This window comes from Xiphophorus couchianus, chromosome 15 (genome assembly GCF_001444195.1).
Source record: "Xiphophorus couchianus chromosome 15, X_couchianus-1.0, whole genome shotgun sequence".
NCBI classification, from domain to species: domain Eukaryota; kingdom Metazoa; phylum Chordata; class Actinopteri; order Cyprinodontiformes; family Poeciliidae; genus Xiphophorus; species Xiphophorus couchianus.
Genome location: NC_040242.1, coordinates 5,486,643 through 5,513,254, shown reverse-complemented (window position 1 = coordinate 5,513,254; position 26,612 = coordinate 5,486,643). Strand labels below are relative to the sequence as shown.

Genomic DNA, 26,612 nt, shown 5'->3' with positions numbered 1-26,612 from the left:
TGTACAATGGTTACTAGAAAAGACAAGTGTTTTGTTGTTGACTTGCAGTTCAGAAACTACTTGCTGCATTCTTGTTGGTTGTGCCGGAGGTTCCACTTCTGCTTTTCAAAGCTGTACAGTTTGATAATTGCGGGTCTGTTTGCAGACGTTTTCATGTGCGAGTGTAAACATTAAATTGGGGGCGTGGCCAGTAGCAGCTTATTCAAATTTAAAGGCCCTAAAACAGCTCAATCTGAAAGAAACTCAAAGTAGGAAAAACTAAACACTAACATTTCATTATCTAAGAATGATTTGGTACAAAAACTGTAATAAACATTTTTTTGTACCTAAATCAAGCTGTCCATTGAAGCATAACAGGTAACTTGTCATGTAAGGGTGGTGTTGAGGTGGTGAGGCAGACGCAGATGGAACCAGGTTAGATGAATAATGAAGATTTAATGAACAAAATCCAAAAACAGTCCAAAAACACAGGCAGCACGACTGAGCGGAAGCCATGGCTCAACGCCGGTAGCAAATGGTATAACGACAGGACAACACGAAGGACTGAGTGCACATTAGACACCAAATGAGACGACAGCTAGTCAAGGACCCGACAAACACACAGACACACAGGTGACACTAAATACACAGGAGGTAATTACGGGGACGAGAAACACCTGGGGACAATCAAGGGGAAGACAGGACAACATGGAAACTCAGAAACTCGAAATAAATACACAGGAACAACACGGAACATGACATAACTATCTTCTATATTTAAATTGGACTAAAACTTTCTAAGTTTTGGTCATTTTGGATTACTAAAATTGTTAGTGCTAGAAAAATGTTGATTTTTTTTTTCAAAACGCTTATAGCCTGAAGTGCCTTGAACCCACTGCTTCTTTGTGTGACATGGTAGAAAAATGAAAAGAAACTTAAAAGTGAATCAAACTGTATCTTTGGAACATGCTGCTTCGAACAAATCGCCAAAAAAGCTAATTTTTTAGCCAACTCCTCTGTTATGCCATTGAGTTTGGGAGCCTCAGCCTGAAATAATCATAAGTTACAGTTAAGTGGCTCAAATGACAGACATTTCTCTGAGAATGGCCAAATAATATCATGAAAGTGAGTGTGAAATTACCCACAAATCTAAGAAAAGACTTCAAAAGAGCCTCAGAAAAATGGTGAACATTACCTGGGATCACTTCAAAAGCTACAGGAAAGCTCGGCTCATTAGAGACAAAATACACAGAACTGAGGGAAACTGAAGGCAGAGATGGATTCATAAAAGAAAGATATTCAGACGCAGCAGATGTGAGCTGGCTACATAAATATATCTCTACCATTAATTTGATTTACTGAGTAATTGTGATGTTGATTGTGTTTACCACTTCATCATGTTACCACTTATTGGCACTAAAGCTGACACTGAAATAGCCATACATCAGTAAACATTTTTTCTCTATCCTTTGCTGAGATGAAACCAAGAGGCGGGTTTTATGTTTTATAATCACCTAAAAGAAAAAGGAACAAATTAAAAAAAAGAAGGGTTGCTGTGGTGGCGCAGGGGCAAAGCACAACACGCATATGGAGGCCTTAGTCCTCATTGTGGTAGTTGCAGGTTTGATTCCCAGCCTGGTAAAATTTGCTGCACGTCTTCCCCCTCTCTCATTACCCTCGTTTCTGTCAGGCTACTTTCAAGTAAAGGCCACTAGAGCCAACAAAACCTTTAAAATAAATAAATAAATTACCCACCTGATGAGGACATCGTAGAAGCCTTCTCTGAGCATGCCCGATAGGTACTGGTTGTCGATGGTGTAGAGAAGCTGTGATTGGTCTAAGTGGCTGCAGAGGGCGTGAGCCACACGCGTGTTTCCCAGAGCACAGAGGGCGCAGTACAACTTCAGAGTGTGGGAGTGAAACTTCCTCAGGTCTTCATGCTCTGACAACTCCATGATGTCCAAACACCTGGAGAATGACGGAAAAATATCAGCTTTTTAGTCCATTCGTTGATCCTTGATTTAGGGAAACGTTTTCACCATTTGTCTCTCGTTTGACCTCTAGGGTTCATCCTGGTTGGGGTCTATTTTTTAAAAAACTAATTTGGGGTTTCACTGTTCTGCAGACACTTAAATGCACCTGCTGTTTTAGGTAATTACGACAAAATTATCTTAAAAAACAGAATTTTGTTTTGCAAGTTAATAAAATCTTACAAAACAATATTTTGTTATCTTACAAAAACCTTGTAAAATAAGATTAAATATGAACTTTTTTGATTTTAGCGAATGGCTACAATTAGCTAAAATTTAAAGGTTTTTAAATACTTTCAGTACTGATGTGGAAAAATTACAATAAGGTCACACCTGTTAGTTGTATTGCTATATGTTTAGTCTAAGTTCCAGTATATTCCCACCAAGTTAAAACTATTTTGGTTACATGTACAAGGCTGGACGTTGTTTTCCCAGCTGCATGGGAACCAGTCTGTTTCCCATGCTTAGGATCCTTTATCCCTTTGTGTAAAACTCATGTGTTGTCTCTGCCTGGCAGAGCTTTTCATGCAGACTTGCTTCATTACTGATTGTCCTACAAGCTCTCTGTATTGTGTGCAATATATGAATAAACCTGATTAAGTGATTTCACCTGAACAGTGCTTGGAAATAGTTTTTTTCCACGACATGTACCCACTGCACATTTAAAGGATTTATAATCCATGTTTCTCACTAAATCTCACTTGGATTACTGTAAGTCCCACTGTGCAGTTCCTGATAAAACCTCAATTCAATTCAAGGTAAATTTTATTTGAGTATCACTGTGATCCTCAGCTGCAGGCTGGGCTGACCTGAGACTAAAATAATAACCCTTGCATGATTATTTAGATGATATGAGAGGGCACATGGTGTACCGGAGGGTATATGGGCACATTTGTTTAAAAAATTAAAATAAAGCCCAGCAGCGTACAAGGAGGAGAGTAGCCATGTGAAAAATTGATACACTCTTTCTTTACTCTCAGAGACTTTCATTTTGGGAGAGGCGGCCACAGTGTCACAATTTCCATCTTGAAGTGAAAATGGATGTCAAAGAAACATTGCTAAATGTTTAAACTCAGTGACACATTTAAACTGGTCTTGTAAGGCAAACATTAAACTTCCTGAATAGTCTTTTCAATTTCTTTACCTCTTACAAGCTAAGAAGGCTCCAGTAAAACAAATCAACTACACCAATTCTTTTAGCCCTCTTAGTGTTAAGTTTCAAATCTCTGCCTGGATGTTTTTGCTTATTAATTGTACGCAGTTCTTTAAATGTCCTGTGAGTAAATATATTTGTCCATTTATCCATAACAACTGGAGCTTCCAATATCTAGCAGTTATTTTCGCAATTTACCGTCTACTAAGAGTGTTTCATCAGATTAAACCAAGAAAAAACATGCTCTGTGCTACGACGGGAGTGAAATTACCGTAATAACCCGATATTGGCTGGAAAGTGCAACATCTCCCCTTTCAGAAACGGTTGGAGTTTTTCAGATAGCACAAAGTATCGCAGAATTATGGTACTGCAAATTTGGCTGTGTCGTGACGGACACGTTCAGTGTAGAAGGGTTAAGAAGATTGGTCAAATATCCAGATCAAATTATAACAAGCTTGTCGATGCCTTCCAGAAATAGTATCTCTTCAACTTGCTAAGATTTATCTGAATATTATTCCTGTTAATAATTGAATTTTTTTCCAACTCCAAAAGAAAAGCAGCTCAAATGCGAGTAAGCCCCATTATTTTCTACAATGGCAGCATGTAAACTTCTGAAAGACAAAAAAACCTGAGGATTCAAAACCTCCCTGAGAAATACATTCAATCAGATGATTGAAATACATTCAATCATCTGATTGAATGTATTTCAATCATCTGCGTATCCGTCAGTCTTTTATATGCTACCTGTTCTCTTCAGGTATGTGCACGGCAATCATCTGCAGAGGTTCCAGACACTGCACCACCCAGCCGTGCCGCTCGCTGACCCGAGCCGTCTCCACATTCAGGAAGGTGTTTGGCATTCGGCTCCAAAGCACGGCCACGATGGTTTGCACATCTAGACGCGGCGGACACTGTGGAACCGGGTTCCGCTGCTCGCTTCTGAACATGGCTGACGACAGCGGCATGGCATCCTGGGACACGACAGGGAAGGCAGGGGAAACTATCTTTGGTTCCTTCAATTCATAAAAGTTTGTCCTTCAGAAAGATTAATGTGAATATTTAGCTCCAACACGTTTTAACACTGTCTTTTAAAACACATTCTTGCATATGAAATCTAATGTTTAATGGTAGCAAATTGAGACAAACCTTTATTTTGACAAATTCAAACTGGAAAAGGTTGGAACTGGTGGGGCAGCAAAACACAGCCGGGAACAGCTTGGTGTTTGGCTCCACCTGGAAACAAACAAACCACAAATAATGACATGCATCACTAAATAAAGAGAGAAGATTTTTCAAATTTATTCCTCAAAATATTCAAACAGCAAAGCTTCCTTGACATGTGGAAGATCAACAATAATCTGAATGATGAACAATTCTGAGATCCAGTTGAAACGATCATTAATAAATGCTGCAGGCAAAAACAAAAACAGAGATTTCTATTTTTTTAAAACATTTACAATACTGAAATATTTAATATTAAGTAACCAAAAACAATCCGACAAAGACGGATTACGAGAGCTACTTGGTATATAACCTCTGAAATTCAAGACCTATAAATTTAATATAAAATACTAAATAAAATACATTTTAAAACATTATATATTGAGATGTTTTTTGCAAAAGATTTGCTTACTTTGAAATGGATCAAACAACATTGTTTTTGACAAAAAAGACAGAAAAAAAGGGAGTTTTTATCAATTTAATGAACAGAGAAGAAAAGATTAAAAAATTTACTTTTAATGTTGAAACTTTAACGTTTAATCGTTTCATTATTTACCAAAACAACTTTGGAAAGTCTTTTAAAATTTATGCTGCAGAGATTTTGCCATCCACTGAAAAACAAAGAAAGATAAACATGCATATATATCCCAACTTATTTCTGTTTTGCCTTCAGGCTGAATTGGATGGATTTACTGGCATAAATAAGCTTCACACCGAAGCGTATTCCCTGTGGCATCCCCGTTTTTAGGACAATAGAGTCTTATTAACCTGATACGCCGTAGGCAGTTCTTTGCCGTTGGCAGTGAAGGAGACGAGTCCGGTGGCCAAGTCGACCAGACAGCCGATTTCCAGGTCGGTGTTTGAGCGGCTGGAGGAAGACGGGCCGAGTGCATCTGCTGCACACACCATGTAGCAGTTGCTCCTCTGAATACTGCAGCAAGAGGAACAACAGGAAGAATTCAGAAACTTTGAAACCTCTGCAAAACACATTCCCAATAATTCCGATTGGATTTGTGTTTTGCAGAATAAAAAAATTAACATCCCAGGCAAAATTAAGGCTTTGGGTTTCATTGCTGATCTAGATAAAGAAATTAATACCTTTCTATAATAAAGGTCACGTAACTTCAATAACTTCTCTGCTGTTTGAAAGATAAAACTATATATTTTAAGCTACTGCAATGATTTCCAGAATACGTAGTTGCTTTGAAAAACTGAACACTTTAAAATAAAGAGGAAAAATATGATTATAGTCATTCATGCTGAATGAAATGCAGAAAAATTGATTGTAGAAACCATTACTATGAGAGCAGATTTAGCTGCACATCAATACAATAATGTAACCATCTAATAATGGAACATTCTAGATCCGGGGTGTCAAACTCATTTTCATTTTGGGTCAAATCCAGATCATCAATGTTCTTAAAGGGCCGGTTGTGCCAGAATGTGTTGACAAAACCTGTTCACAAACTGTTAAAATATCAATGAATTATTAAAATTAAATAATATTATTGAATATATTTTCAGTCCCTCCAGGATTTTCTGATTCTTTTTGTGATTTTTCGCAATAAAAATCAAAGTGTTTGTGGTTCTGATTTGGAAATATTTGCAATATTTGAGCTTATTTATGACGGTAAATGTGACTTTTTATTACTGTCTTGATGATGGACTATAATCTGACATCAATTAAAACTCAGCTGTTTAGTACAAGTAAGAACGTTTTTGACAATTTTTGAGAAAAATCTGCAATAAACTCCCAATTATGTATCAGCACAATTTGTTGATTTTGTGTGAATTTCCACAATAATTCTCAAGAAACTGGAGGAAATGATTGACATAATTTGGCAGTAAACATAGAAAAACTGCATTGATTTGATTGATAACATAATATTTAAGCACATTAAGTGTTTAGTCAAGAATCTAGAGGGCCACATAAAAAGCTACGGCGTGCCGGATTTGGCCCACAGCCCTTAAGTTTGACATGCGTTCTAGATGAACCTGCTGTATTTCCCATAATTCTTATACACTTCAGTTTAATTTTACTTCAGTTTCTAGGTCTGGTCAGAGGAATGACATTGTTGAAGAGAATATCCACTGAAACACACTGAGGAGCTCTGAACGTTGTTTACTCCCAGACTTCCTATAAACTGCAGATATTTAAAAACCAGCAGCTTGCCTCTCGTGGACCCGGCCCCGCTCGTCTCCCAGAGTGACGGTGACGGTTTGCGTCTTGCTGAGACTGAAGTTCTTGCTGTAGTAGTGATAGTCTGGTGTGACCCAGCCCACCCACACGGCGGCGGGGTCCTGTCTGGCAAACACTCTCACCGAGTGGTAATACTGCAGATGTAAAAAATAAAAATAATTTAATGAAATGGGAAAGCATATTGTGAAGATTAAAAAGTGATATTTTATCAGTAAGTTTAAGAATTAATGGTGATTTACAGTTGTGATGCTTCCATAGTCAATACTTCCATCTTCTTTGGGAGTTTGGCTGAAAAAACAAACAAACATGTTTAAATAAAAGGGTTCTGACAGCTTCTGGAAGAAAGGAAACAGATGGATGGATAAATAAACAAATGGATTAATAGGAAAGAAAATGGATGAATAAACAGAAAGGAAACGGGTGGATGAACAGATAAACCAATGGATGAAAAGGAAATAGATGAATAGATAAATTAATGGCTACAGAAAGAAAGCAGATGGATGGATAGATATACAAATGGCTATAAAGAAAAACAAAGATAAATAGATTAATGGATAAAAAGAAAGGAAGAGGATAGATAAATATACAGATGGACCGATGGGAGGAATTTTAGGGGAAAGAAGAATAAAATCTAGAAACAGTTTTTCCATTCTCTATTTGCCAACCTCATCCATTCCTGGAAAACATTTCAGTCCAACTCCATACTTTTCCAAACCACATTGGAAACGTGAATAAAAGTAACCTTAGATCTTGCATTAATTGTTTTACTATCTATTTAAAAGAAAAAAAAACAGGCTCTACTAAGGATGAAATCCTCAATCTGAGTGCAGATGCTTTACCTGAGTTTCAGTGACTCGTCCAGCAGCCTGTCTGCAGAGTAGAACTCAACCGGCATGCTCAGTCTGCAGTAAACCATGTCGCTGTTGCTGTTCTGGGTGCCAAACGTCTTATGTGTGACCTTAAGACACGGGGGGCTGTCCACTGTCCCGTCAATCCTGGTAACCTGAGAGGACAAGAAACAAATCCCAAAGAGAGTGAGGATAGACGGCGTGTCCATCAACAGCAATCTGTGTCCATTTTTGCTGCGTTTACATTGACCATAAAAATTTCACAAATTGGAATGTAAACCTGGAACTTAAACTTTTATAAAAAACTTGTTTGTTTTTTTTACATATTTGTTGAAACTGTCACTATGTCATGGCAGAGCAGTATGAGACATAATCTGTGAAACAAAATCAAGCTCCTCTGCCCTCTCCCAGTGCTATCTAGAAACAACCATTCAGAGCCAGTAGGCGGGGCTTAGTGCTGACAATCAATCTCTGGCGTCCTGGTTTCTGCTACACTACAGCTTCTTCCTGATAGCAGAGCCTGTGTGAATGCGCAGGCTAGTTAGAATGGCCATCAATGACAGCAAATAAACGGTTTCCAGCACGTTGATGAGGTTGATTGTCAGCACTAAGACCCTCCCATCCTGGCTCCTACTGGTTGTTTTTGACCCGGACAGCAATAATGCCACAGGTAGGACATGGAGGAACACAATCTTTCATGATATTGTGAAAGTTTTAAACTTTTTAAGTTTCAAATCTCCGCCTGGATATTTTTTCTTATTTTAATTGTACAAAGTTCTTTAAATGTCAACAAATTTCAGCAGATTAAACCAAAGGAAAAAACGTGCACCCTGCAACGGTGGGAGTAACATTACCGTAATAACCCGACATTGGCTGGAAAATTGTTTCAGATAGCACAAAGTATCGCAGAGTTAGGGTACTGCAAATTTGGCTTGTAAAAATGTGGTGGGCGACACCTTTCGGCCAATAAGGGTTAAATATTATGTAAAAAAACACGCCACATCTGGAAAAAAAAGGCTCACGCTTTGATGAAGTGCTTTTTAGCCACATCAAAACTGCAATGAAGACATGATTTTTAATTACTTATCATGTGAACAAGCTTATTCACACCTGATTTTAACTGCATTTCTTAATTAATGGAAACACCACAATAGCAAAATTGTGTTTTTCAACATTAGCGGAGTACATTGAAATGGAAACGCGGCTCATGAATCCTGCGGATACTAAAGTATGGTGTTCTCTACCTCGATGTGCATGTGGTCGTGTGGAACGTTGAAAAAGGTGGGCAAGCGCTTGCTGAACCACATGGTTATCTCCCTGTTCATGTTGACAGCAAAAGGCTCAAAACCCTCCTGGAGACCACACATGGTGTAGTATTTAAACGTGCTGGCATCCTTGCCGAGGTTCATGCGGCCGATCTGAGACATCCCGAGACTGCACACCGGAATAAAACCTGCATTAAGGCAAGAAGTTAGTGGACAATTAGTTCTTGTGTTATGTTTTCCATTTCTAAAACTAAATACTGAAAGAATCTGACTGAAGTTCTCACCATCCTCTGTTTCAAAGTCAGCGAAGCCGAGCTCAGAGCCCTTGCTGGTGATCAGGAGCTCTCCATTCAGAGTGAAAATCATGGATTTGTCCTCCATGTTGATCATGCAACCAACCACGTCGCCCTTCTTCCAAGGATGTCCAAAGTAACGGCTACCAGCATGCATCCGTCGACCCTGAAGAAATTAAAGCATTATGAGAAACAAAACTAACAGAGATCTCTTGCTTGGATTTCATTGCAAACAATGAGCAGCTGTTTCAGTTTACCCTGTATCCATCAAAGACGTAGGCCTGGTCATCCGTTCCCAGCTCCACGTCGGGCCTGCAGCCCGGCCTGGCCCAGCCGACCCTCATGTCGCCTCCACTCAGGACCTCAAACTCAAAGTACCACTTCCCGGTCTTCACGGCGTACGTTTGCTCCACGCGGAAAAAGCGGATTGTCTCGATGCTCTGATTATCTATTGCATGCACAACTTTGGTCCAGAGAGAAAAAGAAGAGCCGTTTAATTAAAAAATGCAAATAATGATATAGATAGATAGATAAATCTTTATTGTCATTGTCACAAGGACAACGAAATTTAAAAGGTGCCATCAGTCAGTGCATATGCTTAAAAACAAATATATAAATATATATATAATATATCCAAATATATAATAGTATATATAATTATACTTCCAAACAGGGAGACCAATGAACTAAAGATGAGAAAAAAATATTTTATGAATTAGTTCCTAATTTTAAAGGTTAAATAACCATTTTTTCTGCACTGTACTGATAGCTCAGGTCATCCTGAGTTAAATTTGAAATTATCCAGCTATTGTTTAGGCAACTGATACACTTACTTAACAAATATTGCTCACTCTGCATTAAGTACAACTTTAGCTACCATTCATTTTGTGTTGATTTGTTTCAAAGCTTTGATTTCAGCTGCACTGCAAAATATTATCAAGTATTTTTGGTTTAGTTTTCTAGTGCAAATATCTTACTACAACTTAAAATAAAACTTTTCAGTGAGAAATAGGAGCTTCTTGTAATTCCTTAATATTGATGTAAAATTATTAGTTACAGGTTAAATAATCTGCCAGTAGAAGAAGACGTCAGTCTAGTTCTAGTTACTCGATAAAGCTGTTTGTGTTGCCCTGAAGTTTTTCCACAATTCTGCAATCGAGGAAATTCATGCAAAAAAATAAATAAATCAGCAGATCCCTGTGAGTTTATTGGTCGAAAACATTGTGTTCGAGTCACTTCTTCCTAACTGCGGCTTCAGCTTTAGTTGATGTCAAATTATAGTCCATCATCGATAAAGTAAGTAATAAAAAGTCACAGTTATACATTTATCATCATACATCTGCGCAAATATCACAACATTTCTTGCAAATACTTCTAAATTAGCACCACAAGATCATTGCAAAAATCACAAAAACAATCCTGGAAATCCTGGAGGGACTTAACGTAAAAAGATGTTTAATATTATTTAATTTTACGAAGTACTTATTGAATTAATAATGGGTTTTTCAATGCATTTTGGGGACAATTGTCCCTTTAAGAACATTCATGACCCAAAATGGAGATTAGCTTGACACCCCAGATTTAGATAATTTATCAGAATCAGAATCTCACCCTCCTGGTCTGGAGGGTTGATGTCATATCCGTATCCAACCATCGTCCGAATGGCCTCTCTCAGACTGTCTCTGTTAGATTTCTTTGTGCGTTCATCCAATAAAGCATATGGCACCAAGCGAGGATTACGTCTGCTCTTCACATCCTGCAACACAATTTAATTTATGAATTCTGCATCAATGTCTTAGTCTGTCTGAACATCACATGAGAACGGTTTAATTTACCTGCTGGATGCCATAGGTCCATCCTTGTTTGATTCTGTCTTTGGCCCAAACATTGTGTGCGTTTTCGGCCAGTTTATCAACCAGAACCTCTTGACCTGGAGTCAGTTTCACGTCAGAGAGTTCCAGTGGCGCAGGCTTGTATCCATTAGACATCATGTAGCTGGAAGATTTATCAAGATAGAATTATAAAATGTGGAAATTTGCACAAATAAGTCAAAAATGATGGAAAATGTTGACCATACTCTTTTGGTAATTTGTTTTTCTTCAGGTCCTCTTCAGCGTGAACATTGACCTGGGCAACATGGCAGCCGAGTGCCAACAGCGTCCTGCGGCAAATGAGAACAATGACAAGTGTTAGTCAATACAATAACACTAAACTTCATTTAGCTTCTACTGTCTGAATAAACGGCTCTATAACAGGAAGTTCCTTTAATGAGGTGAGCCAAATGTTTTTACAGTAACATGACTCAGTACTCAACCTGAAAAGCCTCTGGAGCCAATATATCCTAGAAATCAATGCTGGAACTGCACCAGAAGACGAATATCATTAGAAGTGCTGCTTTAATCTTATTCTTAATCTTGTGCTGCTAAGCAGTATGCCGAAAACTGCTGCTGCAGCTGCAGGAATGGATAATTGGATTATTTAACGGCCTAAAACATATAACCCTTTTCTAGTGGCGTACAATCTAAAAATCTTGCAAGCCTCAACAAACTGGATTATTTAATTGCAAAAAGGAACATGCCAAATAAATGTATAGTTACTAATTATGGCAACAAGGGAAGGAGTGAGCAATCCGATTTTTCTCAACGATTAAGAAAACAAAACAAAACTGAAGTTATTATCTTTGGACCTAAAGAGGAACGATCCAGAGTCAACACACAGTTTCAGCTATTACAACACAAAAAATTGAAAACGGGCCTGAAATCTGGGAGTAGTGATGGAGTCAGATCTGAACCTTTAGGGCCACATAAAGACTTTTACAAAGTCGGCCTTCTGTCACCTGAAGAACATTTCCGGGATTAAACAGCTTATGTCTCAGCGAGATCTAATCCATGTGTTTATCTTTAGATTACTGCAATAGTGTCTTCTCAGGTCTGCCTAAAAAAAACAATGAGACCAAAACGCTCTGACTAAAACCAGGAAGTTAGAGCACATCACCCAGTTTTAAAGTCTTTCACTGGGTCCCTGTAGCTCAGAGTATAGACTTTAAAATACTGTTGCTTGTTTATAAATTACTTTAACGGCTCAGCACCACAATACAATAAAGATCTGCTGTTGTCATAGCAACCTTCCAGTCCCCACAGATCTTCTGGTTCTGATCTTAATACCAGAACCAAATGGGGAGAAGCAGCATTCAGTTTCTATGCACCACAAACTGTAAAACAGCCGAAACACCGAGTCCCTTTAACCTTTCTAGACCAAACGTAGTGGCGACGACACAGCCAAATTTGTGGTACCGTAACTCTGTGACACTTTGTGCTATCTGAAAAATTCCAACGGTTTCTGAAAGTGGAGACGTTGAGCTTTCCAGTCAATATCAGGTTATTACGGTAATTTCACTCCCGCCGTAGCAGGAAGCATGTTTTTCTTTGGTTTAATCTGATGAAACACTCTTAACAGAGCAAAAATAACTGATGAATATTGAAAGTCTCAGTTGTTGTCAATAAATGGGCAAATATATTTACTCACAGGACATTTAAAGAACTTTGTACAATTAAAATAAGCAAAAATATTCAGGTGTAGATGTGAAACTTAGGACTCAGAGGGTAAAAGCAAGTCTAAAACCCACCTGTTTAGAGTTGCTTTTGAAACATAATAAATTAAATACTAACCAACATTTTGATATGTAATGACAGCATTTGGAAAAAAATTTATATTTCAATAGTTGATTTTTGTTGTTTTTATGATGTAAAGCACTTTGAACGGCCTTGTTGCTGAAATGTGCTATACAAATACAATCTGATTGAGTGATTCTTTACCCATTTCAATTCATGAATTAAAAATGAATATTGTGATCGCTTGCTAAACTCTAAATGTAAAAAATTTTTAAAAACCATGAATTTTCCTACATTGAGGGTCACCCGCAGCCTTACTTGAGTGTTTCGCTTGACATCTGCACGTTGTAGTTCTTTTCAGTTTCAGGCAGCTTGCTGAAATCCACAAGACAAGGGTGCTGCCTCTTGTTGTCATCACGAACCTGTGGAAAAAGAAAACCGGCATCTCTCTTTAAAGTTTCATCTCACATCGCCCTCGTCTTGTCTGAAAACCTTCCTCTCTGCTGCAGAAAAAGCCTGACTCTACATTCAAAGCCAGGAAGAAGTCAGATTAATCTGCTCTTAGTTCTGTTCAAGTTTCTGAACTTTACGAGTTGCTTAGACTAAAGTGTTGCAGTGGATTATGTTTTAATTAGCGCCTTTACTGTCTGCAAGAGACCTGATTAAGAGAGATTTACTGCTATCATGACATCCATTAAGACTCTCACTGATAATACTCTCTGCTACAGAATTACACCAATTTTTTTTAAAGGTGACAGCAATACACAGTGCAAACCAAGCAAACAGATGTGATGTATAACACATTCCTGCTTGCCAAATATCTACAAAGAGGAATCTGACCTGGAATTATAGCAATGTCACTCTGGGCTCATTGAGCTTGTTACAGCACATTTGTCATGCCAGGCATCTGTTTGGACCTAAACGTAGACCTTGATATTTTTTTAGACCTTTTGTCCCTGTCTTAATTACTGTGGATGTCACATTCCTGGAATAGAAAAGGGATTCATTAATATTGGCTGAATGGCCTCTGTGGGAGCAGCCTCCGAGGAATATTATCCTGTGATAACTGCAACAGTAAAAAAAGAGGCTAATTGTGTGATCAGACTTCTGATGGCGCTTCTGCAGTGATGAGATGCAGAGAGAGAGAGAGAGACCAGAGTGATGAAGATGTCTTTGGATGGTGAACAAAGTAATTCATGTTAATGCAGTTTTAGCTCATTTTTATTACCTAGAGCATATTAGCTGAAGTCCTAAAACGTTTACTGTATTTTTCAAAAGTACTTTTGAAGGACAGTCAAAAGTCTCCAAAACAATAGAAACTTGACACAATTTCAACTAAAATAATTCAAACTATTAAGGGAAAACTAGCAACATTACCCAGAACCAACAACGTTTTTTTTGTTTTCTATCGACATATACAGTCTACATAACAAATTCCAGTAAATACGTTCGACGTTGTGCAAATTCACAACAAAATTAAATTTCACGGCATTTGATCAGACAAATGAGACCCATTAATATCCCATTAAAGCATCTCTCAAAGTGTACACATTGCTGTTAATAAGTCATGTTTTGTGACATACAAAATAAGACTTTCATTACACAATGAAGGAGGACATTAATAACTGGATAAAATATGGGACTAAAGAGAAGTCATAAAGTCTAGATGGTTATCCAAAATACATGAAAACAAAAGCTGACAACTGGACAATAGTAGCTGGAAATTTATATACAGATGAAACCAAACTATACATTCACCAAATAACTTTTTTTCTGACTGTCTGAAGTTAAATCAGACCATTTTTAAGTTAGCAAATAGAAATATTTTTTATAATTCTAAGTGACCTAAAACAAGAGAAGCTTAATCTGATTTAACTTAAGACAGTTAAGAAAAGAAAAGGTGTACACGTCTTCTTAGACTTTTGGTTTCAACTGTATATAATCAATATGTGTAGGTGTAGAAGCGATTCCGTTACAGACAAACTTCATAAAATCTCCTAGAGCATTGTGGAACATTTTGCCATTGTCTGACGGTACTAAACGTGAAAAAAACGGACACTTTGCGTCACAAAAAAGGAACACCGTTATACTAGTATTATACAAACAGTGAAACATGGAAGTGGTAGCATTATCCTACGGAGTTACTTTTAATCAGATGAAATTAGTTTTTGTCTAGATGAATAACTTAACTGAGGTAGCCTCAGTGAAGGTCATCTGACTTTATTCACCTTTGATGACCTCTGGAAACTTTTTTATTAATATCAAACGAAAATTTTTGCTGCACAAACCTAGTAAGAAGAAAATAAAACTCAAGTTTTGTAACAGCCTAGCAAGAAAATTAAACTAAATCCAAAAAGCTAAATCATATGAATATGTGAACCACAGATAGACTAGATGTTGAAATGTTTTAAATCAAAGAATTGGTTTAAGTTTGTCCACACTGACTACTAAATTGTTTACTAGTTAGTGTTTATTATGTTTAATTTCCCCAAATGTAAATGATTTTCAGTTCAATTTTACATGGCCAATGTCACATCAACGGTGAGAAACAATTGTCTTTACAAGGCATTAATTTGCTGCATCTGCAGTGAATAACACCAACAGCTTTAATTAAAAACAGACAAACACTTAGACCAGGATTCTCCACCTGTACTGAACAAAAGAACAGCAGCCATGTGGGAAGTTTTCTTTTTTCTGGAGCCACTAAAAAAGCGTAATTAGTCCACTGGGACTAAACAAATAAGCATCTCCGATAAGTAAAGGAGGCAACGGCAATTACCAACCTTTAAGTGAGTTATCTTGCAGATTTCTCAGTTTTTACCAGCCAAAAAGCATGAAATTCCTAGTTAAAGTGAAATGACACTGGATGTAATATTAAAAGAAAAGCAAGAGGGATGCAGATCAGTAAACACTGTTTCAATCAGGATTAATCCATTCACTTTCTTCTTAGATGATGATATGATATCCTTACTATTTGCCAAAATATTTTTGATAAATTATTTTTACATTTTAATTACTAAAGCAAATAATTTTGCTTTGATTTATATTGCACATTTCACTTTGTGCATTAATACTTCTTTAAAATAATATGCACTTCTAGGTTTTCTGCAATTTAAACTTCTTATAACTTTTACTTGATTCATCTCTCTGATCATAAAACGTTTCTGCATCTGCAAGCAATAAATCATTTTTCAGACGGGATGAAAATGGTGAAACATTTTCAGGTGACTGTCTGCAGCTCTGCATCATCAGTCATGAGTTTCAACGACCTTTTTTACAGCAGGTTTACCTTGCCATACGTCCAGCCCAGTTCAATTTTATTCATTCCCCAAAGTTCGTGGATGTTTTCTGCCAACTTGTCACGGATGTTCTCCAGATGAGGGGGCAGAACAATCTGCAGAGAAAGAGAAAAATAAATAGAACCATTTCATTAATGCATTAAGAAAGTCATTAGGGAAGCATTTGTTTATCTTATAAAAGAGGAGCTGAAGCAACATTCATTCTTTCTCAGAAATACTAAGCTTCCAAAAGTAGAATAAGCTTTTCAAATATCCTAAAAGCTGTATTTACACTGTACAAACTAAGAAACAAAACAAAAATTAGACGCTCTTAAGCAAGTTAAAGTTGCTTATAATGTTCATTATTGCTTTGATATACATTCAACATGCAGCCCAGTGAATGGTTAGGCTCACCTGGCTGGTGTCAACCGGAGTGGGAATAAAGGAGGCCTGAGACAGGAACTGGGTGGTTCCCAGCAGGTCACGGACCCCGTCATGGTCCCGCTTGTAATCCTTCACAGGCTCCACATGCATCTTCTCCTTGGGCAGGAGCGCTTCGTAGCACGGAGAGTAACCAGCTGGCGGCAAGAACTTAAAGTCTCCGTGACGCCCACCAAGCAGGAAACGGGCTCTGAGAACAAAAGTCACACAAGCTATTTATTACAGGACACGGCAAACTGAATATTCAGAAAGATTTTGCATTATTTGGAAAATAGACATTTTTATTGCTTTTTAATGGGGGTTTTTGGGCTTATTTCAGTTCTTTTTACTAATCCTTAAAAAACATTCCCATTTAAAATGGACTTCTCCAGGATTCCTCTGACTTAAAAAAGTGTAATTTATATAACTAAACTGCCCACAGTTACTCCGGTTTAAGGAGAAATGCTGTTTGTGACATAAATCATGTGGTGTGAATTCAGGCCAAGTCGGTAATTTGATCAACACGTCAGGATGGATGAGGTATGGGTCGGTTTCTAAGCAAGCTGTTTCCAGCTTTTGTAAATACCTCCGTCTATGAGCCTCAACCAGGTGTGTTACTTTCACAGATAAATTAGCTTGACTCTAACAAGTAGAAACCATGAATAAATTGGCAAAAACAACTTCGGAAAACAATTTTAAATTCCCCGATTCTCACTTGTGACGTCCATCATGGTGCCTCGAATGATTAAGCAACGTAGCCAATACTGGAAATGATTGTCAGGGTTTCTCTGAGTGTATTATAAGCCTGGCGGGCCACCAGGCTTTACTTGTGCCCCGACCAGGCTTAGCACTGCTTATTTATTTAAGTTTTTTTTTAATGTTTGCATTTTTTAAGACTTTATAGTTGGTGTTCACATATTAATCTTCCAATCTCCCAATAACATATAATTATCAAGTAATATTTTCAAATCTCCTGTCAACTTTAAACATTTTGTAACTCAAAATCACAGCGGGCCGCTGGATGAATGACTGTCGAGGGCCCAATCACAGGGCTTAGCAAGTTTTCTGTGGGGAACCTTCATTGTAATGTTCGTTATTCTATCTTACTTCACTCCAGCAGAGAAACTGACGACGGGGAAGAAGAATCCGTTGGTATTAAAGTCCTCAAACATGCCCTGCACCGGCTGCCCGTTGATCCTGAAGGACATGCTGGGAGCGCCCAAATCCAAGCAGCAACTGACCACATCGTCCGAGTTCAGCAGGTGCTGGTTAATGGAGGCCACGGCTCTGGGGATCCGACCTGGGAGACGAGAGCGGATCTCAGTTACAGCAGCAAAGTCACAGCAAATGCAGGACAGAATGATTAGTGAGGAGAAGAGACGGGGCAGAGGGGCGGAGAGACGTCTGATGAATGCTTTAACAGGAGTGACATAAAATGGATGAGTGGGGAGACGTAATGGATCTTTTAGAGGCTTTGGAAGTGAAAAAATCATGAAGATGTGGAGCAGATTTTCAGTCAGCTGGAACTTTTAGTGGCAGGAGCTGCATCACGTTTGATGCAGGTCATTTAATGACAGGCAGTGTGTTTACAACAGCTTAGGTTTGTCCTTCACCGGAGAAGATTAAACGTGCCATTTTTCAGTAGAAGTGAGCAATGCTGCATACTTTGGTATTGATTCATCACCTTTACCGATACTTTTTATTTAAATTTGATATGTCATCAAACTTATGTCCTTTAGGTGTTTTTGTAGAATTATTTAGTTAAACCCTGGGACAGAATTTGGATAACGTTCATAGATGTCTACAGAATACTTTAATAAATGTTTGACATAAACAGAAACAATAAAAAAACGAACAAATTTGTGTCCATTTTTCCTAAATAAAAAGGAAAACAATATAATTTAATTGCAAATCAAAACTTCTTTTAATTGTTTTTGCTAATTTGTCTTGAGAAACTACAGTAAAAAAAACAAAAAACATTTCAAGAGGAAATCTGAATCTTGATCCGATACTGATACTGACTTATAATCCTCCACCTTTATTTTTCATTGGAAAACTTTAATGAAGTACTCAATTATGTTGAATAAAGAAACTAAAATGCATTCATATTTAGAAATAAGTCACTGGTTGTCACTTTAGAGTTTAAGAAGGAAAAAAAAGCCCTTTTATTTCTACAAACATGTGAAATACTTAGTTGCTTTTTCACACAGCCAACCAAACCCGCTTTATATAGATTTAATTAACAGCAGGAAAACTGAGTTATTAAAGAAAACCCAGGCGGTTTAACTGAGTTTCTCACCTGACCACAGATGAAGTCCATCAAAGCTGTAGGAGTAAAGGTCATCCCCAACGCCGTTTCCACCCCAGCCCTCTCCTCCGCCGGGATACGGAGCGTAGCCTTTGGTGTTGGCCCAGCCCACTCTGAGGTGGGTCGGCTCTCCGGTCACAAAGTGATCCACCTGGTCAATGACCAACTCGTAGTACCACTTCTTATACTGAGCCGAACCTTCGGCGATGCCCAGGAAGATGTTGGGCCTCATACTGGAGTCAAAGAAGATAAGCAAGACTGTATATTAATACAATACTGTATATTAGGGTGGAATGATATAACAATATCAGTGTGTCCAGTATTTATATCAAAATGTTTGGAGTGCAAATAATTGTTTGTCAATATTCCAAGTGTTACAAACATGAATTTTCACATGCTAATGTAACATAATTATCCTGAGGGAAAATCCCAAAGTAATGTAAGCAAAGTAAGTAAAGTAAATAAGTAAGTAAGTTAAGTAAATAAGTAAAGTAAGTAAGTTAGGTAAATAAGTAAAGTCAGTAAGTTAAGTAAATAAGTAAGTTAAGTAAATAAGTAAAGTAAGTAAGTTAAGTAAAGTAAGTAAGTTAAGTAAATAAGTAAAGTAAGTAAGTTAAGTAAATAAGTAAAGTAAGTAAGTTAGGTAAATAAGTAAAGTCAGTAAGTTAAGTAAATAAGTAAGTTAAGTAAATAAGTAAAGTAAGTAAGTTAAGTAAAGTAAGTAAGTTAAGTAAATAAGTAAAGTAAGTAAGTTAAGTAAAGTAAGTAAGTTAAGTAAAGTAAGTAAATAAGTAAATAAGTAAAGTAAGCAAGTTAAGTAAATAAGTAAAGTAAGTAAGTTAAGTAAAGTAAGTAAGTTAAGTAAATAAGTAATGTAAGCAAAGTAAGTAAAGTAAATAAGTAAGTAAGTTAAGTAAATAAGTAAAGTCAGTAAGTTAAGTAAATAAGTAAGTTAAGTAAATAAGTAAAGTAAGTAAAGTAAATAAGTAAGTTAAGTAAAGTAAGTAAGTTAAGTAAAGTAAGTAAATAAGTAAATAAGTAATGTAAGCAAAGTAAGTAAAGTAAATAAGTAAGTAAGTTAAGTAAATAAGTAAAGTAAGTAAGTTAGGTAAATAAGTAAGTTAAGTAAATAAGTAAAGTAAGTAAGTTAAGTAAAGTAAGTAAGTTAAGTAAATAAGTAAAGTAAGTAAGTTAAGTAAAGTAAGTAAGTTAAGTAAAGTAAGTAAAGTAAGTAAGTTAAGTAAATAAGTAAAGTAAGTAAGTTAAGTAAAGTAAGTAAGTTAAGTAAAGTAAGTAAATAAGTAAATAAGTAAAGTAAGCAAGTTAAGTAAATAAGTAAAGTAAGTAAGTTAAGTAAAGTAAGTAAAGTAAGTAAGTTAAGTAAATAAGTAAAGTAAGCAAGTTAAGTAAATAAGTAAAGTAAGTAAGTTAAGTAAATAAGTAAAGTAAGTAAGTTAAGTAAAGTAAGTAAAGTAAGCAAGTTAAGTAAATAAGTAAAGTAAGCAAGTTAAGTAAATAAGTAAAGTAAGTAAGTTAAGTAAATAAGTAAAGTAAGCAAGTTAAGTAAATAAGTAAAGTAAGCAAGTTAAGTAAATAAGTAAAGTAAGTAAGTTAAGTAAAGTAAGTAAAGTAAGTAAGTTAAGTAAATAAGTAAAGTAAGTAAGTTAAGTAAATAAGTAAAGTAAGCAAGTTAAGTAAATAAGTAAAGTAAGTAAGTTAAGTAAATAAGTAAAGTAAGTAAGTTAAGTAAATAAGTAAAGTAAGCAAGTTAAGTAAATAAGTAAAGTAAGTAAGTTAAGTAAATAAGTAAAGTAAGCAAGTTAAGTAAATAAGTAAAGTAAGCAAGTTAAGTAAATAAGTAAAGTAAGTAAGTTAAGTAAAGTAAGTAAAGTAAGTAAGTTAAGTAAAGTAAGTAAAGTCAGTAAGTTAAGTAAATAAGTAAGTTAAGTAAATAAGTAAAGTAAGTAAGTTAAGTAAAGTAAGTAAAGTAAGTAAGTTAAGTAAATAAGTAAAGTAAGCAAGTTAAGTAAATAAGTAAAGTAAGTAAGTTAAGTAAAGTAAGTAAAGTAAGTAAGTTAAGTAAATAAGTAAAGTCAGTAAGTTAAGTAAATAAGTAAGTTAAGTAAATAAGTAAAGTAAGTAAGTTAAGTAAATAAGTAAAGTAAGTAAGTTAAGTAAGTTAAGTAAATAAGTAAAGTAAGCAAGTTAAGTAAATAAGTAAAGTAAGTAAGTTAAGTAAGTTAAGTAAATAAGTAAAGTAAGCAAGTTAAGTAAATAAGTAAAGTAAGTAAGTTAAGTAAATAAGTAAAGTAAGTAAGTTAAGCAAGTTAAGTAAATAAGTAAAGTAAGTAAGTTAAGTAAAGTAAGTAAGTTAAGTAAATAAGTAAAGTAAGTAAGTTAAGTAAATAAGTAAAGTAAGTAAGTTAAGTAAATAAGTAAAGTAAGTAAGTTAAGTAAATAAGTAAAGTAAGTAAGTTAAGTAAATAAGTAAAGTAAGTAAGTTAAGTAAATAAGTAAAGTAAGTAAGTTAAGTAAATAAGTAAAGTAAGTAAGTTAAGTAAATAAGTAAAGTAAGTACGGTCCGTCCATCCATCCAACCAACAAAGTACTAAAAGTCACAGCGTGGTGGAAGCACAGAAGAGAAAGACGAATTTAAAAATATGCATAAATCGCTATAAATGTTGTCTTCACAATATTTACCAATATTATTGCATCAGTTAGATTTTCTAATATTGTGTAGCCCGTAATGACCGAACAACATATTTGATGTATTGATGATTTTAATGATGGCATTAGACAAAATGTACTGTTTGTTACCAGTTTCACAATTGTTTTTTATGTTTTTATGATGTTTTTATTTTTTTATAATGTAAATTACTTTGAACTGCCTTATTGCTGAAATGTGCTATAAGAATAAACTTTGATTGATTGATATTGTATATGTTTTTCAAGGAATAATCGAGAATTTTTGTTATATAAAGAGACAGTTTAAAAAATACTTTTTTGAATGAAAATGAGTAGCTAGAAGGAAAAAAAAGTCTAATATAGTCTACCTCTTTTTCAAACGTCAATTCGCTGTACCATTAGCAAACATCCCTACCAATAAATCTTTAGACATAAAACAGGCAATGTGTGTCTGTGTATATATGTATATTGAAATAAAAAACAACTTATCAACATGTTTCTGCTTTTCTACCTTTGAACATCGTTGACCAGTCGGGTCTGGAGCAGCAGGTCCCTTTTTGGCAGCAGGTTGTCACAGATCAGGTTCTGGTTGGTTCTCACTGCCACCCCATTGCACACACACAGAGAGCACAGCACGTCCAGAATCTAAAGAGCAGAAAGAAAGAAGAGGTATTTCCTTTTTTCATTCATGCAACACATTGCTTTACATCATTTACTCTCACACTGCATGTAGAGAAAACCTAAACCAAGCAGGACTCTCATGCCCCGACTGTTCATGATCTGGGTCTGTTGTTAAGTCAGACGCCCTTTCATGTCATATTAAGAGACTGTGACATTTAAACTCTGCATGTAAAACACGAGTCTGGAAAGTCTGAAAACGTGCTGATGAAGACCTCCTGTCTGTTGACTTTGGGTTAGCAAAAATAGCCAACCTATAGCTAACTAGAGACGTTCCTCTTTTAGGAAGAGGAACTATTGCTGTTTCTTCATGTTGAAGAAATTAATAGTTGTGCACTAGATTTAGGTTTGTGCTTGACGAAAAGAAAGCAACAGGTTTACCAAACACATCAAGTAGGAAAAAAAATGAGTAATCCAGTGTTAATTTGGTAATTTTTCTGAGGTGTAAAGAGTATTTACAAATATATACAGCTCTGGAAAAAACTAAGAGCAGAATGATTTTTTGATAATGATGAATGCAATTAAAGATAAAAACCAGACCAATTTTTCCAGCCCACCTTGTGGTTGCGTCCGTGCTTGTAGAGAAGAGAGATGATGGATTTAATGTGAGCTTTCTGAATGATGTTCAGGGCTTCTGGGCTTTCCACCAACACACAGTGGAGGACTTCTAAGATTCCTGCCCAGCAAAAGTAAAACAAAACACCCCTAAACATCCGTCGTTCCATGTTTATAAGTTAGTACAAAAACAAAGAGACTTGTGATACCTGATGATGACTCCATTCTTTCCAGTTTGCTGACCAGCCAGTCCAAGTTTCGGGAGAACTGGGTGCAGTTGGTCCGGTTTCCACGAATCAGTGCAGCTGAACAAAAGACAAAGTTTGACTCAACACAATAGGTTTTTTTGAAGGTCTCACATCTGATAATAAACTGTTGGGTGAACATGAAGCCAAAAGCTTTTACGGTTTAAAATTATTTAGGATTTCTATGGGCTTTCTTTACTACTTAGACATTTAGAAGAAATATTAATGAGCATCTTTTCAGTTCCTCCAGGATTCTCTGATTCTTTTTGTGACTTTTTTTGCAGTAAAAATCAAAGTGTTTGTGGTTCTAATTTGAAAATATTTGCGCTTATTCATGACGGTAAATGTGACATTTTATTACTCGCTGTGTAGATCATGGACTATAATCTGACAACAATTAAAGCTGAGGCAGCTGTTTAGTTCAAGTAAGAAAATTTTTGACACTTTTTGAGAAAGATTTGAAATAAACTCCCAGTTTTTAGAGTAATTTGTTGATTTTGCGTGAATGTCCACAATAATTCTCAAGAAACTGGAGGAACTGATATAAACAGTAAACAGATAAAAACGGCATTGATTTAATATATTTAATCACAGTTAGTGTTTAGTCTAGAATCTAGAGGGCCACATGAAAAGCTACAGCGGGCCGGATTTGGCTGACGGACCTTGAGTTTGACACGTGTTTTAGAGGAACATCCACCTCTGATGGATGTGTAATTAACGTCAAATTATAAAATTAATGTTTAATGAACAACCTAAATAAATAACTTGGACTATTAAGCTTGTTTCCCCTTTATACTGAAAGGAAAGGCAGAACAAGCAATCCATCATGAAAATCTGCTTCCTCAGAGGCAACCCCACCGAGGGGGCAGCAATAATTTACGATTAGCTGTGTGTTTGTGGGCTAAACCTGTGCACACATGCAGGACAGGGAATGATGAATGTAAGGGTGGTCAAGGTGAGCTTGACCACTGTGGAAGAATGCCAGCGACAGGAATACAAAACACCCACTGAGCTTTAAAAATAAAACTGTGGAAAATTTAGGATCCGGTATGGGCCACGTGACATATCATTTATTTATTTTCAGACAAATGAATCTGCAAAAAGTTGTGAACTTTAAACATGCTCAACAGAATGTTAGCGGAGGATGAAATTAAGGACTGTAGCGCGATGAGAGAAGGAGTCCAAAGGGGAAAAAAGGGATTCAGTGAGGGATGATAAATACTTCATGTCCATTCAGACTGAACAGGTGCTGACAGGAGATATTTTCTGTGATCCATCACTCACCCAGGAGTTCATAGAGGAGGTTGAGGATGTCCTTCCACGCTGCACCAGCTTCCTCCCCGGCCATCTCTCCGAAGTGGGCCGCGCTATCATACAGGTTCATCCGGTCAATGCATTTGGAGAGCAGGGCCAGCATACCCTGACGGAAAATACATACATTATTATATATAGTCATGCAATTGCTGATTATGAGATGCGAAATTTCTTATGTTTATTATAAACTTAAATTTTGTCATATTAAAAACCTTTTATGTAGTAAATCAACAAAAGGTAGTACTTATATTTGTGGTGGAAGTAAATTATTACAAGAATTCAACATTTTTTGGCAGAAAATGAATATAATTTGGAAAGTACTGCATGAATAATGACAAAATAAAGCACTGTATTGAAATATATAAGTATAAAAATGCATGTACAGTAGTTGCCATAATAATGATATTACTATAGAGATAGTTTGTTCATTGTTAGTCAAGAAATTGCGACATGTTATTTTGCTGTAGTTACCACAATAATTCTGTTTTTAACTTTAATCTTTTTCCTTTTGTTGCATTTCTTTTTTAAATAAGATATTTAATTTTGTTTAATCAATTTATCCCATCAATAAATACTGACTGGTGGACATCCTGTAGTAGGGTTAGATTTACAAAAGCTAGCCCTCTGATTGGTCCTTGGGAAGGAAATGAAGCTTGAAAACAGAAAACTAAACTAAAATGAGAAAAGGTTGCAGTGCATCAAACTAAACCAATTCTGCAAAATTACTAATTTTGCAGAATAAAACATATAATTCAGTTTTATAAGTAAAAACTGACTTATAAGTAACTTTTCATCAAGATATGATCGTTTCTGGCACTGAAAATATTTAAAAGCCTTCATTATTAGAAAAATAGTAAATTCTGGAGCATTATTTTGGAAATTGCATGTCCTTTGTTGAAAACAATTTATGATGATATTCAAAATCATCATAAATTGATACGGCTTTAGTCAAACCCATGACTACAGCCATATTTATGGTTTTGGACCTCAGAAGTATTTATGGACTCCACTTTATAAATTAAACAAACAGATTTACTTACAGTAAACACAAAGTTATAGTTTTACATAAAATAATTAAAAACTATCCCTTTAACCAAAAACATCCTTTTAAAATCCTTAAAATATTAAGTATTAGCTAAAATTATTTCCATATTTATATTATATTTTTTCTATTTGGTAACAAGTCAACTCAAGATTTTTCCTCTGATTCTCCAAACTAAGGTTACTTTTAATTTTCCAATAAATTGAAGATGCTGCCAGATTCTTTTACTCCCACATAACATTATTTACCAAATAAAACAAAAAACCACTCTCTGTGGACCGATTCAGCCGACTTACCTCCTCCTTGAAGAGGTCTTGTTGTTTGATGAGTGAGCGAAGTCTCGCCTGTTTTTCCTCGTGCTCTAGATCTACATCGGGCTGCTTGAAATATTCAATCAGATCGTTCAACGTCTGCAGCACCTCTTCAACATATCCGGCCACCGCATTCGTCTCTCCAGCTGCAGCGCTGTCCAGAGCCCTGAAAGTCAAAAATCAGACTTTTAAACTTTAACTTGATTCGCTTTGGAATCACATGTTGGCTCTGCGGTGTTTTTTACCCACTTTATGAAGTTTTTGAAGAGGAATGTGGTGTTTCGGATGATGCGAGCAGCCCGAGATTCCTCATGCTGGCAGCGCTGTAGGATGAGACCATCATCCATGTGGCCCTCAGAGTGAAGGCAGGCCTAGATCAGAAAAATGTGCATAATGTAAAAAAAACAAAATATTTTCTGATTGGAATGATTGAAATATTACTTCAGATTCACATAAAAAAGCATTAAGAAAAAAACCTATGAAAGAACTGAGTCACTGGAAATCCAGCAGCTTAAGGACAAAACAGGGAGAGGAGAGATGGATTTAGTTGTAAACTGGCCATCACCTTCAGCTTGTCAGGTGTTTGGCTAACGCTCAAGCCTGCAGACGCTGCCTTGCATCATCACAAGGTATCATCTCTGCAGGGAGACTCGGCCTTGAGCAGCAGACAAGAGCCAAACTCATTTACTGTCCCCATCACTCCTAATGAGACAATTTCTGTGAAATTGCTGCCAGTCGAGTAAAAGTGAAGCCTGGCTTTTAATAGTAATATGAACTGTATAAACAAGTTTGATGGACTGTGATTTGATTCTGCAAATGTCACTTTTGTCCTGGACTTTTCAGCCTTCCAGGGCAATTTTAACTTGTGGCAAACAAAACCTTTTAAAAAACCTGTTCCCCTAGTCGCCTGTGGTGGCGCTGCAACAAGAACTACCGAATGAAATGACATAAAAACCTCTGAAGAAGAAATTAGTGCAAATTTCTTCTTCACAAAATGCAAACAAAAATGGAGTTATGTCAGATTTTAGCGGTTGTAGGATTTCTTCGGAGTCATTTCGCTGTAAAAACACACAATCTTACCAAGTATTTTTGTCTAGTTTTGTAGTGCAAATATCTTAATAAGCTTGAATTAAGATAAAACTAACTTAAAAGTTACTTATCAGCAAGCTATAGTAG

The 26,612-nt window shown here is 36.1% G+C and overlaps 1 protein-coding gene across 4 annotated transcripts in view; it reads right to left on the bottom strand.

The window, feature by feature from the left end:
• Positions 1-26,612, bottom strand: part of ryr3 (ryanodine receptor 3) — a 138,575-nt gene that overhangs the window by 64,970 nt on the left and 46,993 nt on the right. For all 4 annotated transcript variants that reach the window (XM_028040613.1, XM_028040615.1, XM_028040614.1 and 1 more), the window contains 24 exons: positions 25,686-25,807; positions 25,422-25,602; positions 24,054-24,189; positions 22,734-22,829; positions 22,527-22,645; positions 21,803-21,936; positions 18,598-18,839; positions 17,406-17,598; positions 16,293-16,509; positions 15,890-15,994; positions 12,919-13,022; positions 11,067-11,150; positions 10,825-10,984; positions 10,601-10,745; positions 9,247-9,452; positions 8,981-9,155; positions 8,676-8,884; positions 7,423-7,586; positions 6,823-6,871; positions 6,557-6,717; positions 5,152-5,314; positions 4,309-4,395; positions 3,907-4,133; positions 1,735-1,947 (listed from right to left, as the gene is read on the bottom strand). In XM_028040613.1, coding sequence (XP_027896414.1) covers positions 1,735-1,947; positions 3,907-4,133; positions 4,309-4,395; positions 5,152-5,314; positions 6,557-6,717; positions 6,823-6,871; positions 7,423-7,586; positions 8,676-8,884; positions 8,981-9,155; positions 9,247-9,452; positions 10,601-10,745; positions 10,825-10,984; positions 11,067-11,150; positions 12,919-13,022; positions 15,890-15,994; positions 16,293-16,509; positions 17,406-17,598; positions 18,598-18,839; positions 21,803-21,936; positions 22,527-22,645; positions 22,734-22,829; positions 24,054-24,189; positions 25,422-25,602; positions 25,686-25,807 — 3,692 coding nt within the window. The remainder of the gene's footprint in view (positions 1-1,734; positions 1,948-3,906; positions 4,134-4,308; positions 4,396-5,151; positions 5,315-6,556; positions 6,718-6,822; positions 6,872-7,422; positions 7,587-8,675; positions 8,885-8,980; positions 9,156-9,246; positions 9,453-10,600; positions 10,746-10,824; positions 10,985-11,066; positions 11,151-12,918; positions 13,023-15,889; positions 15,995-16,292; positions 16,510-17,405; positions 17,599-18,597; positions 18,840-21,802; positions 21,937-22,526; positions 22,646-22,733; positions 22,830-24,053; positions 24,190-25,421; positions 25,603-25,685; positions 25,808-26,612) is intronic.